At 39.0% G+C, this 22,353-nt stretch overlaps 1 protein-coding gene across 1 annotated transcript in view; it reads left to right on the plus strand.

The window, feature by feature from the left end:
• The first annotated feature begins 45 nt into the window (after positions 1-45).
• Positions 46-22,353, plus strand: part of LOC134678134 (neuropathy target esterase sws-like) — a 42,608-nt gene continuing 20,300 nt past the window's right edge. The window contains exon 1 of the mRNA XM_063536584.1: positions 46-214. Coding sequence (XP_063392654.1) covers positions 119-214 — 96 coding nt within the window. The 5' untranslated portion in view covers positions 46-118. The remainder of the gene's footprint in view (positions 215-22,353) is intronic.

The following is a 22,353-nucleotide window of genomic DNA, read 5'->3' on the forward strand; positions in this document are numbered from 1 at the left end:
CGCCAATACTGTTGTACGGAGGTTGTCGCCGTTCGTGAGACAAGTGGACTTTGCTCTCGACTGGGTAAGTTACTAATCTACTTCAGGCCTCCTTTCCAAGACAACAGCGTACAGTGTCATGCGAGAGAGGCCGTCTGTGGTGCTACATATCGCCAATACTGTAGTACGGAGGTTGTCGCCGTTCGTGAGACAAGTGGACTTTGCTCTCGACTGGGTAAGTTACTAATCCACTGTAGGCCTCCTTTCCAAGACAACAGCGAACAGTGTCATGCGAGGGAGGCCTTCTGTGGTGCTACATATATCTAACACTGTTGTACGGACGATGTTGCCTTTTGTGCGACAAATGGACATTGCGCGTGACTGGGTTAGTTATATTATAAGTATGTTAGGCTATGAGTTTTTTTTAATTATGTAAATACAGTGGTTGTCAATTTACGTGAGTAAAGTGGACTTTATCTTAGATAAAGATAAAAGATAAAGATAAAAAATTGTTTATTCAAGTAGGCATATTACAATGCGCTTATGAACGTCAAATAAACCTTTACCGGCTCCAACCGTACACCTCTGCCCCGAGAAGATTTAAATCCCCCTCAATTGGAGGAGGGTATCCCAATATGGGACCGGCAACAAACTCGGCGCGACACATCTTTTTAAAACATTATTACATCTTATAATTAACATGCATTACGAGTAATTAAGAAAAATACAATTTAAATTACTATAGAATTCATGCAATTATACTCAGTGAGTACATAACTTTATACAAATACGTAGCTCTTATACTTCTTATAGAAAACATATCAAATTCTTACAAAAGAAAAAGAAAATAAAATCAATAAAAGAAATGAGAATACATAATATGAATCTGACTGATTGCTACGAGATGCTTTCATACAATTTGATGTGCTTTCTTACCTGAGTTGAGTCACTTTTAACTCTACACATAATACAATGCTTTTAATTGCTACTTGTGGAATGTTATTTTTCCTGTTTTGTTTTGTTTTTTGTACAATAAAGTGTTTTACTGCTACTACTACTTGTCGTTATTACAGTTTCTGGTTTGGACCATGCATGTATGTCTGTCAAGTAGTCCTCGACTTAGATTTAGACCGGGTAAGTTACTAGGTAGGTTTCTTTAGGCCTCCTTTTCAAGATAGTGTAATATTTTTCGAGTCTTTGAAGGTAATTTGACTCTGCAACGATTGGGGCGATATATCGGCATTACAAAAGGTTTCTTTCAAATTCAGTTACATTAATACATTTTCACAACGAAGCCCGCAAAAGATTGATTCGATTTTACATTTCGGTCGACTGTGTTCACAAATATTATAAATTCATATTCATATTCTTTATTTGTATTGATCATACATTGTCTCAGATGCGTAATTTACATTATAATAATTATGTATATAAATCTTGTCGAACGAGCGAGCGAAGCGAAGTGAAATTCTTACATTCAACTTGGAACACACGGCTGGCTAGGGGCACGCCCCGGCATTTCGATGTTTTTAAGCTGAGCTATCAGAGGATAGTTTGATACACAATAACTTAAGTAAATTAGTTCTAATTTAAATGAAATTGGGTAAACGTCTAGTTGAGGGCATTATATTTTAGTCATTAAATTATGAACAGGCTCGATCAAGGCGTTATTGAGCTATCTAGAAGAGCTTAATAGGCTAGAAAGCTATTTGTGAGGGGTCTTGCTTTTCTGGTCATCTTATTTGCAAGGAAGTATGGTCGAGTTTGGTATCAAATGAAAGTACTATAAAAATGGTAAATTTTAAATAATAATGGAGAATTTTTCAGTCGAGTACCGTGTTTAGACAACGAAGCTTGCTGAGTTGTCTAAGTAAGGTACGAGTTTGAAAATCTTGATTATATCACTGTTGTATACAATACTTTTACTACGCGTCAACATAAATAACATTTTCTCAAAAATGTACGGCAAAGTCGACTTTGCCGTCTAAAAAATAGCTCGCGAAGCGCGTAGTTTATGGTCAGTCAAAAATTAAAAAGTTTAAAAAATTGCAGTCTCGATTTTGGGACTGCAATGTTTCATACAAATTCTATTATTTGTCGAGATCCAAACTTTTAAAAAGTGTAAAACTTTTGACCATATCAAATGAAGGCACAGGCCCATTAAACAACCAAACAGATGATTAGTACAGCGACTATTTAGCTGTCTCAAATAGGTTGGCGTATTTTCGGCAGAAAAATACACTTCTATTTTTTTTTATAAAAAAAATAAAAAGGCGGCAAGGCCTTTTTTCTGTGAAAATATCAACACGTCAACGACACCTTCTCGTAACTCATGAGGCCCTAGTACTTGCTCCGCGCTAAATTAAATTTTTAGACAGTTGTTTTCTCGATTTTGGCCACCGTAGCCTATGGAGACTAAGAAGTAAAGCTAAGTGTTTTTCGTAGTCTATGGGTGTTGCTATATTAAGGGTGTCACATGCGCGTTTCTGATTTATGAAGCAATTATTTTCTACTATACAAGCTAAAATAAATAGTTAATTCGAGCTTCGTCCTCTTGATCGCGGCGAGTTTATGATTGGTCAATTTCATTATAGTTGACTAAACTGTGTTGAAATGAATATTATAGTTGAGTTGGGAGCCCATACATTAAAAATACCGAATAACAGTTTGGTATAAGAAATCTTAATTCAAGGTCAGGAAATGAATGCTCAAAAAACGTGGTAGAGGGAAATGCTAGGAACACAATTTTTGACTCCGTAACTTTGTTTGGACTAGTTAGGAGGTGAACATATCAAAAGTCCCCGGCTGTAGCCCCGGTGCTGGGGGGTAGAGGGAAGAAGGTCGAATTTTTCGGTTTTTCATTGATATCTTGGAAACTTTGCGTCTTAGCGACATGACTACTAAGACAAACCGAAAGCTGATAAATTTAGTTACAAGTTTTATCTAGTCAAGTTTTTCGATATCTTGAATAGTTTTTTAGATACCCGCTCTTGAAAGTTTATTTAGGGATTTTAATTTTATCTTGATATCTACATCAGTGAAGCTGTTAGGCCATGTTTGGTATCATTTTCGTGTAAATCGGGGGTGCTGAATTCATTTATGGTATCACATTGACACTATTCCTAAGTAAAACCAAAATTTAAAAAAAAAATATTTTTTTAAATCCCTCTTCACGCTTATACCGCTGAACCAATTTCGTTGAAATTTGGTATAGAAATAGTTTCAATCTCGACACAGGACATAGGATAGTTTTTATAACCAAAAGCATTTTTTGAGGGTGTGAAAAGTGGGGTGGAAATTTGTATGGGGAGTCAATAACCGCTGAACCGGTTTAGATGACATTTAGGATGGTATACATCTGTGTTTAGATGAAAATGATACCAAACATGACTTCAAACCTTACCTTAAGCAGTATTAACCTCAGGAATTCAGTTTCGTCGACGAAGTTGAATTCCCCCCATACTCCATTTCACAACTTTAAAGGATGATTATTGAGATACAAAGTATCCTGTCTTGGGACTCGATATATCTGTATACCAAATTTCAATTAAATCGGTTGAGCGGTTTAAGCGCGAAGAGGAATTGAAAAAAAAGTTATTTGTTTAAAGTTTATATGTTTTTTCTTAGGAATGGTGTCAATGTGATACCAAAAATGAATTCAGCACCCCCGATTTATATGAAAATGATACCAAACACGGACTAGCAGTTTCACTAATGTAGATATCAAGATAAAATTGAAAGCCCTAAATAAACTTTCAAGAGTGGGTATCTCAAAAACTATTCAAGATATGGAAAAACTTGACTGGATAAAACTTGTAACTAATTTTATCAGCTTTCGGTTTGTCTTAGTAGTCATGTCGCTAAGACGCAAAGTTTTCAAGATATCAATGAAAAACCGAAAAATTCGACCTTCTTACCCCCCTCTACCCCCAGCACCGGGGCTACGGCCGGGGACTTTTGATATGTTCACCTCCTAACTAGTCCAAACAAAGTTACGGAGTCAAAAATTGTGTTCCTAGCATTTCCCTCTATACCTTCTTATTGCTTGGCCTAATAGGTATTTGACATTTGACAAGAAAGATATCGGCTTACCACAGATACAGTTTATTTCCAAAAAAATATATGTTTGAGATTCTCAAAGTCAGCTTTTCATTTGATATATCGTGTTACACGATATAGTTTAAAAAACATTATTTTGAGTAATTTGAAGGTTCCGTAGCCAAATGGCAAAAAACGGAACCCTTATGGATTTCTCATGTCTGTCTGTCTGTCTGTTAGTCCGTATGTCACAGCCACTTTTTTCCGAAACTATAAGTACTATACTGTAGAATATAACTACTTATCCGTGAACCGCATTAAGATTTTCACACAAAAATAGAAAAAAACCGGGCAAGTGCGAGTCGGACTCGCGCACGAAGGGTTCCGTACCATAATGCAAAAAAAAAACAAAAAAAAAAACAAAAAAAAAACGGTCACCCATCCAAGTACTGACCACTCCCGACGTTGCTTAACTTTGGTCAAAAATCACGTTTGTTGTATGAGAGCCCCATTTAAATCTTTATTTTATTATGTTTTTAGTATTTGTTGTTATAGCGGCAACAGAAATACATCATCCCACCAAAAACATTCTGTAAAAAACTAGCCAAGTCTCGATGGAGCTGCTTGTTTATCTCTAAAAAGTAATGAAATCCAGACAAAGTCGTGCCAAGTCTAAGGTTCCTTACTGCGATTTCTTTATTATTATAGTAAATGTTGTGTGACTTGGCCGTTGAAGGGTACACAAGGGTACAAAACCAGGTGCTCCATGACACAACACTGCCGGTTTGCTTCGCGCTCGACTTGGCGGGGGCACTGCCGTGCCCCCCGATCTGTGAAAATTTCAACTGTCTAGGTGTCACGGTTCGTGAGATACAGCCTGGTGACAGACGGACGGACGGACGGACGGACGGACGGACGGACGGACGGACAGCGAAGTCTTAGTAATAGGGTCCCGTTTTACCCTTTGGGTACGGAACCCTAAAAATGACACACATTTTTTTCTAAACTGAATAGTTTGCGCGAGAGACACTTCCAAAGTGGTAAAATGTGTGTGTGTCCCCTGCAGTCCCCTGTAACTTACATTACTAACATCACCATGCAAACTGCCACCGAAAATTGGTTTGAACGAGTATTCGTAAACCGCAATTTTATTATGTTACTTGCTGCTTCGGGACCCTTTTACCCCCCAAAATAGGCCTCCATGTTTAATATTCATTTGTTTACGTAAGATGACCGTATATGTACCAAATTTCTACTTCATTGGTCCAGTACATTTCCAGAAAATGGGCTGTTACAGACGGACGGACAGACAGACGCACGAGTGATCCTATAAGGGCTCCGTTTTTTCCTTTTGACGTATGGAATCCCAAAAACTCGAAAACATCAAAGTTCAAAACCGAATAATTCAAAAACTTATATGTAAGGTTTCAACATAATATCATTATTTTTATCTTTATGGATTTATAGCAGCGGTCGGCAACTCGCGGCCGCCAAACTCTCGCTTGTGGCCCGCGAACCTCCCTGGCTATTTTGTATGTAATACTGAAAAACGACAATGTTTGCTAAAGTCACAAATATTACCAAAGTGCGGCCCGCGACATCTTCGTTAACTTTTATGTGGCCCTTGGCTGCTAAAAGTTTGCCGACCGCTGATTTATAGTAATTGGTTTCGATTTCGAAATGCTATAAAAAGAAATCAAATATAACTGCTATATCGCTCTATTTTTTATTAATTCCTTTTGGGATCCCGTTCAGAATATATAACGCATTTACTTTATAATCGTCGTTTTAAAAATGCAAGTATATTCTCGTTGCTTAAAAATGCACTGCTTATTTATTATGGCTATACTAGCAAAGTTAAGTGCAAATAAGGCTCCTGGCCGTGGGGATTTGAGGGTGTATAGAGGACGGGACGACACCCATAACGAGTTCCCGTTCACTGTGTTTCTGCAAACGAAGAACCCTAGTACCAGAACTTGTTCCGGCAGCCTTATAGCGGAAGACTGGGTCCTCACAGCAGCCCACTGCGCTCCAAGTTCTGCGTCACTTACCGATTTCGTCATCAGATATGGCGATTTTACAAAGCTACTAAACGAAACCACGTTGTACTCAAGCCTGATCAAAACATACGCTCATCCTTACTTTATTAACCACATTGAACGAAATTCGGTAAATGATATAGCGCTAATTTTCACTGAAAAAATACCCAAAAAGAACCTTGCAAAACTGATGGCGCTCGATTATAAAACTTTCCTTGGGCTTCCTGTTAAATACGCGGGTTTTGGATTAGTAACAAAGCAATTTCCTAGGGACAAATGGATACTTAAAGAAATGCTTCAATCATTCACTCCTCTTCAAATTGGCGAGGGTATTGTGACCCTTTGTGAACCTTACGTTGCCTATGACAATTGGTTATGTGTAGCGCCGAAGTGTTCTAACAGCAAGCAACAGGCTCGCCCGGCGGACTCCGGAGGCCCGCTGGTGTATGACGGACGAGTCATTGGAGTAGCTAGCACCATTTACCTGGATTCTATTACATGTTATACCCCTGTGAGCCCATATTTAGAGTGGATTCAAAAAACCATACGCTTGAATAACGTTTAAATAAATGATGATTATAAAGTATCCCCAATTACTTTATCCCAGTACAGTGTTTTGTATTTCACATTATTATTGAGAAAAACAAATTTTAAGTAGAGACGCATTTCCCCTAGCAAACCCTAGTTTTCTGTCTTCGATTGTCCTCAGTAAATACTGTGAAACCTGGTTAAGTGGGAAACCTCTATAGCTGGGACTCATGGTGCGGTCCCAGCACTTAGGCGCTGAATTACCTCTGTTATAAATCCATAAAGATAAAAATAATGATATTATGTTGAAATCTTTCATATAAGTTTTTGAATTATTCGGTTTTGAACTTTGATGTTTTCGAGTTTTTGGGGATTCCATACGTCAAAAGGAAAAAACGGAGCCCTTATAGGATCACTCGTGCGTCTGTCTGTCTGTCCATCTGTAACAGCCCATTTTCTGGAAAAGTACTGGACCAATGAAGTAGAAATTTGGTACATATACGGTCATCTTACGTAAACAAATGAATATTAAACATGGAGGCCTATTTTGGGGGGTAAAAGGGTCCCGAAGCAGCAAGTAACATAATAAAATTGCGGTTTACGAATACTCGTTCAAACCAATTTTCGGTGGCAGTTTGCATGGTGATGTTAGTAATGTAAGTTACAGGGGACTGCAGGGGACACACACACATTTTACCACTCTGGAAGTGTCTCTCGCGCAAACTATTCAGTTTAGAAAAAAATGTGTGTCATTTTTGAAGACCTATCCATAGATACCCCACACGTATACCTAATGGGTGTGATGAAAAAGAAAAACCGGGCAAGTGCGAGTCGTACTCGCGCACGAAGGGTTCCGTACCATAAAGCAAAAAAAAACGGAAAAAAAGCAAAAAAAAAAACGGTCACCCATCCAATCCAAGTACTGACCACGCCCAACGTTGCTTAACTTTAGTCAAAAATCACGTTTGTTGTATGGGAGCCCCATTTAAATCTTTATTTTATTCTGTTTTTAGTATTTGTTGTTATAGCTATTACGGTTCGTGAGATACAGCCTGGTGACAGACGGACGGACGGACAGCGAAGTCTTAGTAATGGTCCCGTTTTACCCTTTGGGTACGGAACCCTAAAAATTGAGTTTCAGTTATAAGTATGGGGAACCCTAAAAATTTATTGCTTTTTTTTCTATTTTTGTGTGAAAATCTTAATGCGGTTCACGGAATATAACTACTTACCAAGTAGTTATATTCTACAGTATAGTTCTTATAGTTTCGGAAAAAAGTGGCTGTGACATACGGACAGACAGACAGACAGACAGACATGAGAAATCCGTAAGGGTTCCGTTTTTTGCCATTTGGCTACGGAACCTTCAAATTACTCAAAATAATGTTTTTTAAACTATATCGTGTAACACGATACAGTGAAACCTGGTTAATTGGCACCTGGATAAATGGAAAACCTCAATAATTGCAACCAAAAGTCCGGTCCCGGTCCCTAGAGACCAAAAGGCCTCTATAATTGAAATTTTGGAACCTCTATAATTGCAATCTAGGTTTTTGTGCTTTTCGTAATTTTGCCTCTGTAATTGACCACATCGCAACTTAAGACCTCTATAATTGACACTGTGCTAAAAAAATCCGTTATTTTTGCTCTTGTTTTTACCTCTATTATTGAAACGAGTCTTACTTCTTACCTCTGTAATTGAAATAATGTAGTTGTAGACAGCATAAACAATATTTTAATAGCAATTATCATTTTATTTATATCTCCATCCAGAATTCAATTTATTTATTGGGTATCTATAAACAGCCTGTAGTAGGTGAAATAGTTTTGATCAATAAAAAACAAAGTATGTTTTTTACATTCTAATAAAACTTTCTTCTACAATTCAAGGGATTTTTTTTAAACCCAAATGATAAGAAAAGAAAGTGGTAATTAATGTAGTGTAAAAGTGCAAGTATAGACAGAAGCAATATATAGACCAGAAACACAAAATGTAAGCGTGTAAATCTACTTTAAATGTTTATTTGCACCTCCATAAAAGAAATCTGTCAGAACGCAACCTCTATTAATGAAAACCTCTATAATTGACACAACGATTTTTTGAACCTCGTTAATTGGCACGACCTGCTTAAATGAAAAACCTGGTTAATTGACAAAAACTGGCCGGTCCCTTGAGATTGCAATTATCCAGGTTCCACTGTATATCAAATGAAAAGCTGACTTTGAGATTCTCAAACATATATTTTTTTGGTAATAAACTGTATCTGTGGTTATCTTTATCTGTCTGTGGGTGTCGTTATCTTTCTTGTCAAATGTCAAATACCTATATGTATTACGTTCTTACACAGATCAACCTAGCCCCAAACCAGTGTTGGCATCAATCTGAACTAAATCAATCCGGATTGATCAATCGAATTGACGCGTCAATCCGAATTGATCAATCCGGATTGATCAATTCGAATTGATTCAATTCAGATTGACGCGTCAATCCGATTGAATCAATCGGAATTAACGCATCAATCCTCAATTCGGATTAAATCAATTCTCAATCTAGATTAACCATATTCCCTAAGATTACTTTTCAAAGGTGTCCTTTTTTGGGACTTACTTACTGGACTTAAAGTCGATATCTGAGGTTCCCAGAGGTTCGAAAACATGTTCCTGATGTCAGTATTGACGGATGTCCCTTTTTGGGACATTTTTCGAAATTGGCCGATTACGTTCATATTCGTAATCGATGTCGACTATAGGTCCCGAAAGATGTCCCTTCATTTCGGGACATTTTTTTAAATTATTCGTTGGCACTTTAAAACGATATCTGAGATTCCCAAAGGTTCACATGGTAGGTAACATGTTTCCGATGGCAATACAGACGTAGTTTCCTTTTTTTTTTGGACATTTATGGGATATTTCTTAAAATTAACCTACGAGGGTCGCACTGAAATATTCGGGAATGGGACACTTAGAAATAACATAATAGAAAGAGGCATATAATTTATAAAAATGTAACTCTTTATAAAACTTTTAAGGTATATTCCATTTGGTTGTCATTTGTATTTAAGAATTACTGGCAATTTGAAAATTGTATGTCGAACATTATTTGAATTTTTGGCCAAGTGATTTTTCGGATCATATTTTTAAACGGTTTTCAATATACCCTCAGCGAATAAATAAAAGTTACAATGGGCTTCTGTTATTTTTTTATGAACTAGAGTTCATCGTACGCTCGTTTGCAGTTAAAAATAAATATGAAAGTCACTTTCATTTTATCCCATGGGTGATCTTAAAGAAGCATGTCATTCCAAAGCGACGTCAAAAATTAAAATCGCATTTGTGCTGTTAATTAAAAAGACTGCCAAAAAAGTTGCATATCGGCAGATTTCGACATTCCTAAATATTCATATGACAACAGTAAAAAAATCTTTTATATATATATATACATTTAAAAAAAACTTCAATTCCGTTGGCTACTCCACGAATTTCATACAAAACCACTAAGGCCCCAAAATCGCCATACAAAAAGGACTTTGGGATTATGAGCCGTGTGCATTACAGAATGATTACTTTCAAAAGAAAATTTATATGCGTGGTCAGTTTGAGTTTAAGTATGCATTAAAATAAAGATTGACTGTCTAGATGCGACAGATTTCTCTATTCCTGACATTTTCAGTGCAACCCTCGTATTGCGTTCAAAATCGATATCTGAGGTGCCCAAAGGTTTCAAAACATGTTTCTGACGGCAATACTGAGAAATGACTTTTTACCTACGCTAAGGCTTTTATGTTTCCGACGGTAATATTCCGAGATGCCCTGTTTTGGGACATTTTGGGACATTTCTTAAAACCAACCGATTGCGTTCAAAATTTATATCTGAGGTGCCCAAAGGTTGCCCAAAAGAATGATTTATTTTTATTGAATGCCTTGCGAGTATTACAGTAAGTATCGGGATATCCCCCGGTATTCACTGTAATACTTGCAAGGCTTTATATATTGAACTTTACTTGTTATTATGCATATTATTTATTCATTTATCTCGCAATAACAATCTGTCATAAAAACATAACAAGCATCAAATGAAATCGAAGGGAGCCCGAAATATGATATTTTTTAATTGATTTAGACATGATTATAATATCGTATAGAAGTTATCTTACAGATGTATTCTCATAATTATTTTTTATCCATTAATCTTGCACACGAAAATAACAAAGTGAAATTATTAAACCCATATAACATTGTTCTAGAATAAAAAAATGTACCTATAGATATTCAATGTTAACCTTTACGACAAATAATAGTTGGTAAATGTTACTTACCGTCAGAACAACTGCGATATCCAATCCTCAAAGTCACGCCAAGTTAATCGTATGAAACAGTCCAGAAGTAAATCCAAAAGTCCGTATAACAAGCCAACGCCAAAAGAAAATCCACAGTCCAATTTAAAACAAACACACACAGTCACACACCAACAAACAACAAGGGTTGAATACCGAATGTTTTATCTCTACTGGACTCAAACTGGACACCACTAGAACAATAAAAGGACTAGAATCATGCTATCTCTTTCGCACTCGTACGTTTTTAGAACGCATCTTGTTATCAGCAGGGTGGCGTAATGCAGGTAGTAAATTAAGTAGGTACGCGGCTAAGGTGTAGAATCTAAATACAGTGGAAACTCGATAAGTGGAATCGCAAGGGACCGGCTGTTTAGTTCCCCTTATCCAGGTTTTCCATTTATCCAGTTTTCCACTTAACCAGGCTCAAATAAAACGTTTTCTCACTTACAGACTCTCTCGCTAACAGAGGTTGTGGATGCTAGTAATGTCGCTTATAGAGGTCACGTATAGTATGTTCAAATAAAAGATCAAGACAAATAATCATCTTTTATTAAATATGTATGTAGATATGTATGTATTAACAAAAAATAGGTATGTAATCCTGACTTTAAAAAAAGCAATACTGTAAATAATCCACAGTAGTTACTCGTATACAATTTTCAATATTTCAAAAACAAGATCAATTAAACAAAATCACTCCTAATATTTATTTATGCAAGAGAAACCAGTATGGTTAAATATAAATACGTAGTTAAAACACGAACCATATTGTTAACAAAACAAACTGTTTTTTTTAAATCTTATTTATTTTATAAGCCGGTTGACGGTTTATTAAAAATACAAATTTTATAACGCCGAGCTATTCCACTCATAGAGGTTTTGGAGACGGCTGCTTCCAGTTACAGAGGTAAAAATAATAAATTTTCGAAAAAATGGATTCTGCTTATAGAGGTCCCAAAATTCCACTTATAGAGGTAATTCGTTGCCAAGGGACTGGAACCGAGAACTTGGGTCCACTTAAAGTTCCACTTATCCAGTTTCCACTGTATTGCCGTTGTAACCATGTTTTGCACCTCAGATATCGATTTTGAATGCAAGTAGTAGTTGGACCCGGGTATGTCCTTAAACTACGTCCAAACCAGCGGTGGTAGGTCCCGTAGGGGCCGCCTGGTTTGCTACCACCCTCCCGCCGGAGTCAGGCGCCAAGCAGCCTTGCTGCGTTTCGTCTATGAGCGGGAGTACCAGTGCCTTTGGGGGATGATTTGGTGTCAGTTGTGTTGCATAATGCCGGTTTTTGGATCCTTGAGTGACGTCGGGCCGAGCAGCTCTCGCTGGAGGGTAGCGGGATCCGAGGCACGGTCTTGCCGGTGGCCGACCGCAGGAAGTTGGGGGCCCAATTGTACGACAGCCACGTGCGAGAGGCTGCCCCGCCACCTAGCGAAAAATCCTGGAATAGCTCCACCGTGCCAGTTGGCGACTGGACGGGAGGACCCGGTGGGTTATTTCAGGGGGGCTCGGGCGTCCCCGCAGTCTCCAAGTGAGCTCCTCATTGTCCGGATTAGCTCAAGTGATCCAATCGGTAAACGCAACACCTCGACAGGCATTTTTTCACCCATCCCACACTCCACAAATATGAAAACAAAAAGAAAAAAGAATAGGGTTAAACACCGGCTGCACTTCCTCCCATTGAAAGTGCACCTCACCAACATCAGGGGGTTGCACTCAAATATCGATCCGGTCCACCACCATCTTGAAACCGAAAAACCGCACCTATTCTTTTTGACGGAGACGCAAATCAAAACCCCAGCGGACGCGTCGTACCTCAACTACCCAGGCTACTCACTGGAACATAAGTTTAGAGCACGTGCTGGGGTCTGTGTGTACGTCCGCGACGACATTTGCTGCAAGCGTCTCCGTTGCTTTGAGGCTGCCGGGTTTTCCACTTTGTGGATTATGGTCGACTCGGGCTCAGAGAAAACTCTGTATGCCTGTGTCTACCGATCGCACAGCGGAAACCAGGAGACAACTAGGCTCTTTGACCACCTTACTGAGATGGCAGATAAAGCCCAACAGCGGTACCCCGCGGCTCAACTCGTATTCCTTGGGGACTTTAACGCCCACCACGAGGAGTGGCTGTTCCCGTACAAGAATACTTGCCACGCTGGGAGGGAAGCGCGCAAATTTGCTGTATCCCTAAACCTTACCCAGCTGGTAAATGTTGCGACGCGGATACCGGATGTTACTGACCATACACCCAATTGCCTTGACCTTCTGCTGACAACTGATCCAGACAGGCACTCGGTTTCGGTCTCAGCTCCGCTAGGATCGTCCGATCACTGTCTGGTGAAATCCGTGTCGATCCACTCTCCTCCTGATCTCTGCCCTAGGGGCACGAGGAGAGTATGGCGATACGAGTCAGCGGACTGGGATGAGATGCGGCATTTCTTTGCGTCTTTCCCCTGGCAGCAGGTCTTTTTTTCTTCGGGTGACCCCTCGTGTTCTGCTGAGGCTGTTGCGGATGTGATTCGGCAGGGAATGGAATATTTCATTCCGTTCTCCGACCTATCGCTCGATCACAAGACCCGAGCATGGTACAATTCGGACTGTGCTCGAGCCGAGGCTCTTAAGCAGTCTGCATACCAGGCTTGGGTACTAGCCCGCGATACCAAAGCTGGAGCACAGAGGGTTCGCGCGAAGAAAAAAGCCTTTAACTCAGCTGCCAAGTCCTGCAAACGGGTGCTTCGAAAGGCTCGATTCGACCACGTCAGTCGAATAGGGGCCAAACTCGCCTCCTACCCTCCTGGTAGCAAGCGGTTCTGGTCCCTGTCGAAAGCGGTCGAATCCAACTTCTGCAGACCCACATTGCCACCTCTGCAGAAACCTGATGGGACACTGGCCCACTCCGCGACAGAGAAAGCTAACTTGTTTGCTTCTCTGTTTGCGAGCAATTCACGTCTAGATGCAGGCTCAAAACTTCCACCTACGCTACCTCATTGCAGTTCCTCTATGCAGAGAATTGCTATACATCAAAAAGAGGTACGCCGAGCTCTGCTGAATCTTGACGTGAATAAGGCCAATGGACCAGACGGTATACCTGCACGTGTACTAAAGCAGTGTGCGCCTGAGTTGTCTCCTGTACTGACACGCCTGTACCGCCTCTCTCTCCAAACAAGAACGGTGCCGAAATCCTGGAAGCTTGCAAACGTGCAGCCAGTACCCAAGAAGGGTAGTCGTGCTGATCCCTGCAATTACCGACCAATCGCCATTACCTCCATGCTCTGTAAAGTCATGGAAAGGGTACTTAACGGCAAACTGCTGGCATACCTCGAAGCAAATGATCTGCTCAGTGACCGTCAATATGGCTTTCGCCGAGGTCGGTCTACTGGGGATCTTTTAGCGTATGTCACGCACTGCTGCGGCGAGGCCATCGAGAGGAACGGTGAAGCGCTTGCTGTTTCACTGGACATCTCAAAGGCCTTTGACAGGGTTTGGCACGCAAGTCTCCTTAGCAAGCTTCCTGCTTACGGCATCCCTGCTGATTTTTGTAGCTGGCTATCTGATTTCTTGAGTGAACGGTCGATCAGAGTAGTTATTGATGGCTGCTCTTCGGACCTCATGGCCATTGACGCCGGTGTTCCTCAGGGGTCTGTTCTCTCCGCAACCCTTTTCCTGCTCCACATTAACGACATGCTGCAACCCAGCATTGTAGGTTATGCAGATGACAGTACGCACAGTGTTTCGTCTAGAACAAGCTAGGTGGACAAAATTATTTTTTTGTGTTTTTGGGTAGTATTATGGTTAGTATTGCTTAATTAAATATAATTTACTAAAAATTTTAAAATACCATGAAAAAAAGTAAAAAAATTAAAATAAAATATATATTTAAATTAATTATATATTTTTTTGCAAATAAATTATTAACACAATAATAAACAAAATTTTACAGTTCATTAGATACATTATTTTCATAGTATTTACTTTAAAATATACAAAAAAATAAAAATGTAATATAGAAAATTAATTAAAACTTAACTTATTATTAATAATTAATCTGTTAATTATTAATAACTTATAATCTGTTCTAACTCATGTATTATATCAGAATAATAATTGTTTTCCTTGTTTTGCGTAAGTTTTTTAAAGTTCTTCTGAAGGAAATAACACGCTTGTACCTTTTGCATTGGGCAAATAATCATATGATGAATATTTATGATAATCAGCCTTCATTGACCACATTTTAGTCTGCTTGTAAGTTTGTATTTGTCGATTTTGACTCAATATAATATGCTAATGCCTCATTAACACTTAGCTGCCTAGAATTCATTGAAGTACCTACTGCTGTCGTAAGAACAAGACTACGTTGGCTTATGTGGACTTTCTCTAATATTTTTTAACATTTTTGCCGTGTTTTATTTGCTGCCGATCACGAATCAATCGGGATTTCGGCAGCAGTTAAAAAATAGGTACGTAATTGTACCAGATCTTTAACTCAGCGTTTTTTCCGTTTTAAAAGGGGAACTTTTGAAGTTTAATTTGGGTCTTCCTGCAGGATTAACATTTTCAGACGACGTTGATGCACTTGGTCTAGTTATGTACACTCGTAATTCTATATTTTGGCCATCCATACCACTTTTAAACTTTTTCACAAATTGCTTCTTTAAATCTTGACGCACTATTCCACTTGGTATTCAGTTTTGATGAATAACTGGTTAAAATATTTTTTAACCGTCTCTCAGACTCTTCTTTGAAATCTCGTAACTCATATTTTACCAATATAAACTGATAAAGGTGGAAATTTTAGTCGTTTTTCCCCTTATTTGTCCATTCTTCAAAAACCCCTTCCTTAAAATAGAGAGAACGTGTTCTGCAAAAAAAATGAAAAAAAAATGTTATGCAAATTTATGCAAAATGAAATATACACCATCATAAAATAGAATTATGCAAGTAAATAATATCAAAAATCTAGACCGGTGTCAAGCGGTGTCAAGTATTTGCTAGTCTATCAAAGTTCTAAAATGAAGAAAATCTCACCACGTTTTTAAGTGCATATTTATTGCTCTATACGAGCATTATTACAACTGATATGAACATGTTTTTATGAAAAATATAAAGTGCTTACCTTCAGTTATAAGATCTATCACCAAACCTTTTCATAAAATAACGTTTTACTTGTAAGAGATGTCGTTGAACGCATCACAAAATTGCAACTGATTAAATTGTGCAATTGCACTTACCTCATTAGCTGACTTCTGCACCCTATGGCTCATAAAATTAGAAAGTTAGACATAATCTATTAATGGGTTTGGGGGTTTCAACATGTTGTTTATCATATCTAATGACTCATTAGAGATAATTTGATAACGACTTTTGTCCACCTAGCTTGTTCTAGACGAAACACTGTGGTACGGTTGTTGAGAGATATTTGGCTAGTGCAAGGGACAGCAGGGAGGATATACGTTCACAGAGAGAGGCCATGGTTGAGCGAATGAACTTGACCCTTAGTCTCGTTTCCCAGTGGGGTGATGACAATCTGGTCACGTTCAATGCCTCCAAAACGCAGGCGTGTCTATTTTCCGCTAAACGGAGAACATTCGACCTGACTCCTTCTTTCCGGGGTGCATCTGTACCTATTACCGACAGCCTGGAACTCCTCGGCATGGAGCTGAGTTCAGTCCTCGGCTTCGGCAGCTTCATTGAGTCTAAAACACAAACTGCGGCCAGAAAGCTAGGCGTCCTAAATAAGGTGAGGCGATACTTCACACCTGGACAGCTTCTAACACTTTACAAAGCTCAAGTCCGGTCGTGTATGGAGTATTGCAGCCATCTGTGGGATGGCTCAGCTAAATACCAACTCGCCGCTTTGGACTCAGTGGAGCGCAGAGCCAGGAGGATGATTGGCGACAAGAAGCTAACGGCTAAGTTTCAAACTTTGGCCCATCGGCGGAAAGTCGCCAGCCTGTCGGTATTCTACAGGTTGCACTTCGGGGAGTGTGCTCAAGAGCTACACGAGCTCATTCCACCGTCCCCATTCTACCATCGGACTTTTAGACGCACGGCCGGTTTCCATCCTTACTTGGTAGATATTCCGCCAATTCGCACTAAGCGCTTTGCTTCTACTTTCCTTATGCGCACTGCCAAGGAATGGAATTCCTTGCCGGCGTCTATATTTCCGTGCTCTTATAACCCGGCAACCTTCAAATCAAGAGTGAACAGGCACCTTCTGGGCGAGCTCGCTCCATCGTAGGCCACGTCTACGCCTCGGCTAGTCTGTGGCCATGAGTAAACCCATGCATAATAAAAAAAATAAAAAAAAGTCACTTTCAAAGAATGTCACTAAAATGTCCCAAAACAGGACACCTTTCAATATTGCAGTTGAAAAGATGTTTAGAAACCTCTGGTTACCTCAGATATCGATTTTAAACGCAATCGGGTAATTTCTAGAAATGTCCCAAAAAAGGGCATCTCTCAATATTTCCCTCGGAAACAAGTTTCGAAACCTTTGGGCACCTCAGATATCGATTTTGAACGCTATTGGTTAATTTTAAGGAAAGTCCCGAAAATGTTCCAAAAAGGACATCCTTCATATTGCCGTCGGAAACATGTTTCGGAACCTTTGGTAAACTCAGACACCGCTTTTGAACGTATTTGGCTAGTTTCGAAAAATGGCCTAAATAAAAAGGACATTAGGTAGGTACATACAAAGTAATCGTCAATCCGAATTGACGATTGAGGATTGAGGATTGACCGATCAATTAGAATTAATGATTAGTAATCGTCAATCCTCAAACAGTAGATTTAGAATTAGTTTCGTCAATCGTCAATCGTCAATTCGGATTGATCGGTCAATCCTCAATCGTCAGTCGTCAATTTGAATTGATTTTTTGCCAACACTGCCCCAAACTAAGCAAAGCTTGTACTATGGGTGCTAGGCGACGATATACATACTTATATAGATAAATACATACTTATACACCGTGAAATTTTAGTGGTTGTTTTCCCGCAACGAAATGATCCTGCTATCGATATACAGTCGATGTGTAATCTTTTTTTTACATAATGTTAAGAAATGCCAGATTTATAAATGTGTCGATCGAAACTCGAAAGTGACCTAACACCAGTAGTAGCACTGCAGTAGTACCTACCTAATTCTTTTGAGTGAATTAAACAAAATAACCTAAAAAGTACTTCCATTTATTTTTCCTTCACACATTTTACGTGCAGTTAGTTTGCAGATCCTTAAAAGTAAACATAACAAGTTAAGATCAAGCTTTTAATGATCAAAAACTTAAACACTTAACTTCCCGATACCGCAATAATTGTTCGAACTGCAATCCGCCACGTTCAATACACAATCACCTCTGCCCTGTGCATGTGCTGGCGTTTGAAACTGCACGTGGTTAAGCAGCCGCTGTGTTGCGGCGACAATTGTTCGTCCGTGTGGAACTTGGGGGTTTAAAATCCCCCGAAGACGCAGCGACTGTAAATGGTCCGGTTCCACGTAAAGTCGCCGGGCGGCGTGGGAGTTGTAGTTAGCCCTAGCGTAATACAGCTGCACCATCGCGACGTACTCTAAATTAGAATATTCGTAATGTCGATCCATTTTACTAGAAATAGCAGTGATGACATTGACAGGATCTGTTATCACATTGGTTTAATAAGCGAAGAGGATGTAATTATTTGATTTACCAAAGTTGACACAACGTAATGGCAATCATCAAACTAATAAAAAGGTTTTATTTCAACTGTTGATCGTGAAGGAACAGTCTAAGGCCAAGCGCGCACCACGACTTTTTATCGCGCGATAATTTAGTCGCAGAAATGTAACGTATGTGTTTATATGGCAGTGCGCGCATATGCGACAAAAAAATCGCAGCGATTTTAAAATTGTGATTTGTCACATTTTTCCGCGACTGCTCGCGACGCGATTGTCGCAAAGTGAATTGCAGCGTACGGAGTTGTATGGCCCCGCGCGCACTGCGATAATAAAATCGCACCCCTCAGTCGGCATTTCGCTCTCCAAGCGTCAACATATCGGAACCTTCTTCAATGGAACCACAAGATGAGATGCTAGATGTTGACCGTTTAATTATGGAAATAGAAGGAGATCACCTTTGTGGTATAAATACTCGAAGTCATACAGCGATTGCATATTGTTTAACGACAAGCGACTGGTACGAAATCCATGTCGAGAATGAACAAATCGTCGACTTTTCATCGCAGTGCGCGCAGTGAATTTTCTGCGATAAATTACAGCGCGATTCTAAAATCGTGTCGCAAAAATTAAAATCGTGGTGCGCGCTTGGCCTAAGTAAATTTTAATTTCAGTTGTCAAACAGTAAAGCACTCTAGCCTGTTACACGGTTTAAAAAAGTAACATGTGCTTGTTTATTTGTTTATCTGTTTACAATATCGGGAACTGTCGTCGACTTGCAGTTTTAGTGTGTTACTATTGTTTTTCGCTTGTTCGAGTTTAGGTTATTTTTTGTAATTTTTTTTTTTTGGAAAACAGTTTATTTATAAGTTTGTCTATCATAATTCGAAAGCACTACCGATAGCAAATCGCCCTGCCGCGGGAAAACAACCACTAAAATTTCACGGTGTATACATAGAAAACACCCATGACTCAGGAACAAATATTAGTGTTCATCACACAAATAAATGCCCTTACTGGGATTCGAACCCAGGACCATCGGCTTCGCAGGAAGGGTCACTACCCACTAGGCCAGACCGGTCGTCGCTTCAGTTTGAGTAAGTAGTTATAACTATCGAAACGAAAAACCAAAAATTAATTTTCATTTATTAGTGTTCTAAGACGCAATGAAGTACGTTTTAAATTTAATTTAACAAAATCCATCCTTTGTAAAGTTAATTGGAATAAAAATTATTTTACCTTTAATTATTGTTGATGATTACAATTCATACATAATGTTGACAAAATACCTTATTTACCACCTCTATAACTGAAATAACCTCTTTTCTCACCTCTATTAATGGAACACTCTATAAATGAGACAGAAATTTATTTATACCTGGCTAACTGAGACCCTGTGTAAGTGGAATACCTCTTTAAGTGAGACAAATTTTCTCATCCCTCGAGATCCCACTTATCCAGGTTTCACTGTATAATAATAATTATGCTTGTTTTGTTGTGATAAATAAAATCATTATTTGTGAAAACTGTATAATTTGAAACCAAGTAAATGATATAAGTAATAAATTTGCTTGTTAATACTGGAAAAGCAAATTACTTTCGATGTGACCCATCAAGCCATTGATTAGTGTAAAAGTGCGAGTTCATATACTCGTATCTGCTACTTGCATTTAGTAGCAAATGTATAACTCGCACTAAACATTAATCAATGTTTAAACAGGCCCTAAGGTATAGATAGGCGGCGCCCCTCCCCCCCCTGATATTGACGTTGATGTCTCTGGTTAAGAATTACAGATGGCGCTTCTGAGAGGGCTCTCTTTGTCCCATATATATAGTTCGTTTTTTTTAGCATTAGAAAGAACTTGCAATTTTGCTTTTTAAAAATCAGTAACTATTACTTACGAAAGCAGAAGAATATAAATGACGATATTAGATTCATAATTGTTACATATTTGCCGTGACTTATTTTTTAAACATGTTTTTCAATAAATAGACACGTCATCATCAAGATTGTTTACCTTATTTCTAAGCCCCCCCCCCCCCCACATCTAGCGTCTTTCGAGCGTCGGCGTCTACAACTCTATGGCTGCTTTCGACGCAACGTTGACGCAACTGCGCAGCGACGTCATTTTCCATAGCGCTGACCAGACGCTGACGCTCGAAAGACACTAGATGTGGGGGGGCACTAATGCAAAAAAAACGAAGTATAGATGGTCAAGCAAATCTTGTCAGTAGAAAAGGCGCGAATTTAAAATTTTCTATGAGACGATATCCCTTCGCGCCTACATTTTTCGCCGCCTTTTTCTACTGACAAGATCTGCTTGACCAACTATATTATAGTCCATAGACCTTGCAATAAATCTACGCGATTTTTGATTCATTGCGAGCATTCAAGTGCGACATAAAATAGAAGTTAAATAAAATAGAACTAAAAAAATTCCATACTAAATTGTTGCCATGTGTAAGCATTTTATGTCAAAAATGTGACTGTTACGTAGAAAGTGGCGCCGTCATTTATTTTCTACTATTTTATGTTGCACTATACGAGTACATAAGTAGGTGCAACAAAGTCAATCGCTCTACTTATATATTTTTTGGCAAACCGCGAGTTCTCAGTTCGGGGTGAACTACTAGTTAGTAGCAAAAGGCGGCTGAAAAATCACGGGTTAGCAACACAATTTGCGAAGAATTCCAAAATCGAGTGTAATCTGTGTTGAACGGAATAAAATAAAGATTTAAATGGGGCTCCCATACAACAAACGTGATTTTTGACCAAAGTTAAGCAACGTCGGGAGTGGTCAGTACTTGGATGGGTGACCGGTTTTTTTTTTTTTGCATTATGGTACGGAACCCTTCATGCGCGAGTCCGACTCGCACTTGCCCGGTTTTTTACTGTACATGCAATTCGTTGTTTTTTTTGTGTCTGTAAATAAATATCTTTTTTTTTATTTAAGCAAAGTCAAGGTGCCTACAATGTACAATCATGCTCTTTGATCGTAAAAATTGAGGTTATGATATTTTGGTTCTATGCTGCTTTTTTAGCGCAATACCAGGGGTGCGAAACTCCTGACTTCGGTCAAACTCGGCTCCGCTCGGCTCAGCATTGCTCCGAGCAATTATTAGGGTTGGCACCACTTGACTTCCTTTTGCGTGCACGACCACAGATAAGATAATCACTTGATTTTTGACAACCCTAAATAGCCGAAAGGGATAGTGCCATATATTAGAAAGGGACAGCATGATTCGACCCGCTGTCAAACTTCGGTTTTGTAGGAAGTTTCCTTTCTGTACGATAGTACTATTAATTATTCTGTGGCAATACTGCTCTTTGAGTGTTGCCCTACTTCACTTTGCTGTACATCGCATCTGAGATAATATACTTTTCACACCACCTATTCGGAAATGAGCTTTTTCTTCCCTGCTAGGAGGGATCAAAGTGGCACTTTGCATCCCTGGTAGGAGGGATCAAAGTGACACTTGTCTGTTCAAACACACTATTTTTACATTTTTTTGTACATTATTTTTTAGCTTTAATAATCTATATAAGCATCAGATTGTGTCAACACTAAGGTTTTTTTATTTTCCTCATAGTTGATGTGAAAAGCAGTATGTGTCACACGGTATCAAAATTATTTCGTCTCGGGCGTTAACACTTGAATCCCTCATTACGCTCAGGATTCTACTTTAGAATCCCTCACTACGTTCGGGATTCTATTGTAGAATTCATCGCTTCATTCAGGATTCAATGTACGCCCTTGACGGAAATATATCATTTTGATCC

This window comes from Cydia fagiglandana, chromosome Z (assembly GCF_963556715.1).
Source record: "Cydia fagiglandana chromosome Z, ilCydFagi1.1, whole genome shotgun sequence".
Taxonomy (NCBI): Eukaryota; Metazoa; Arthropoda; class Insecta; order Lepidoptera; family Tortricidae; genus Cydia; species Cydia fagiglandana.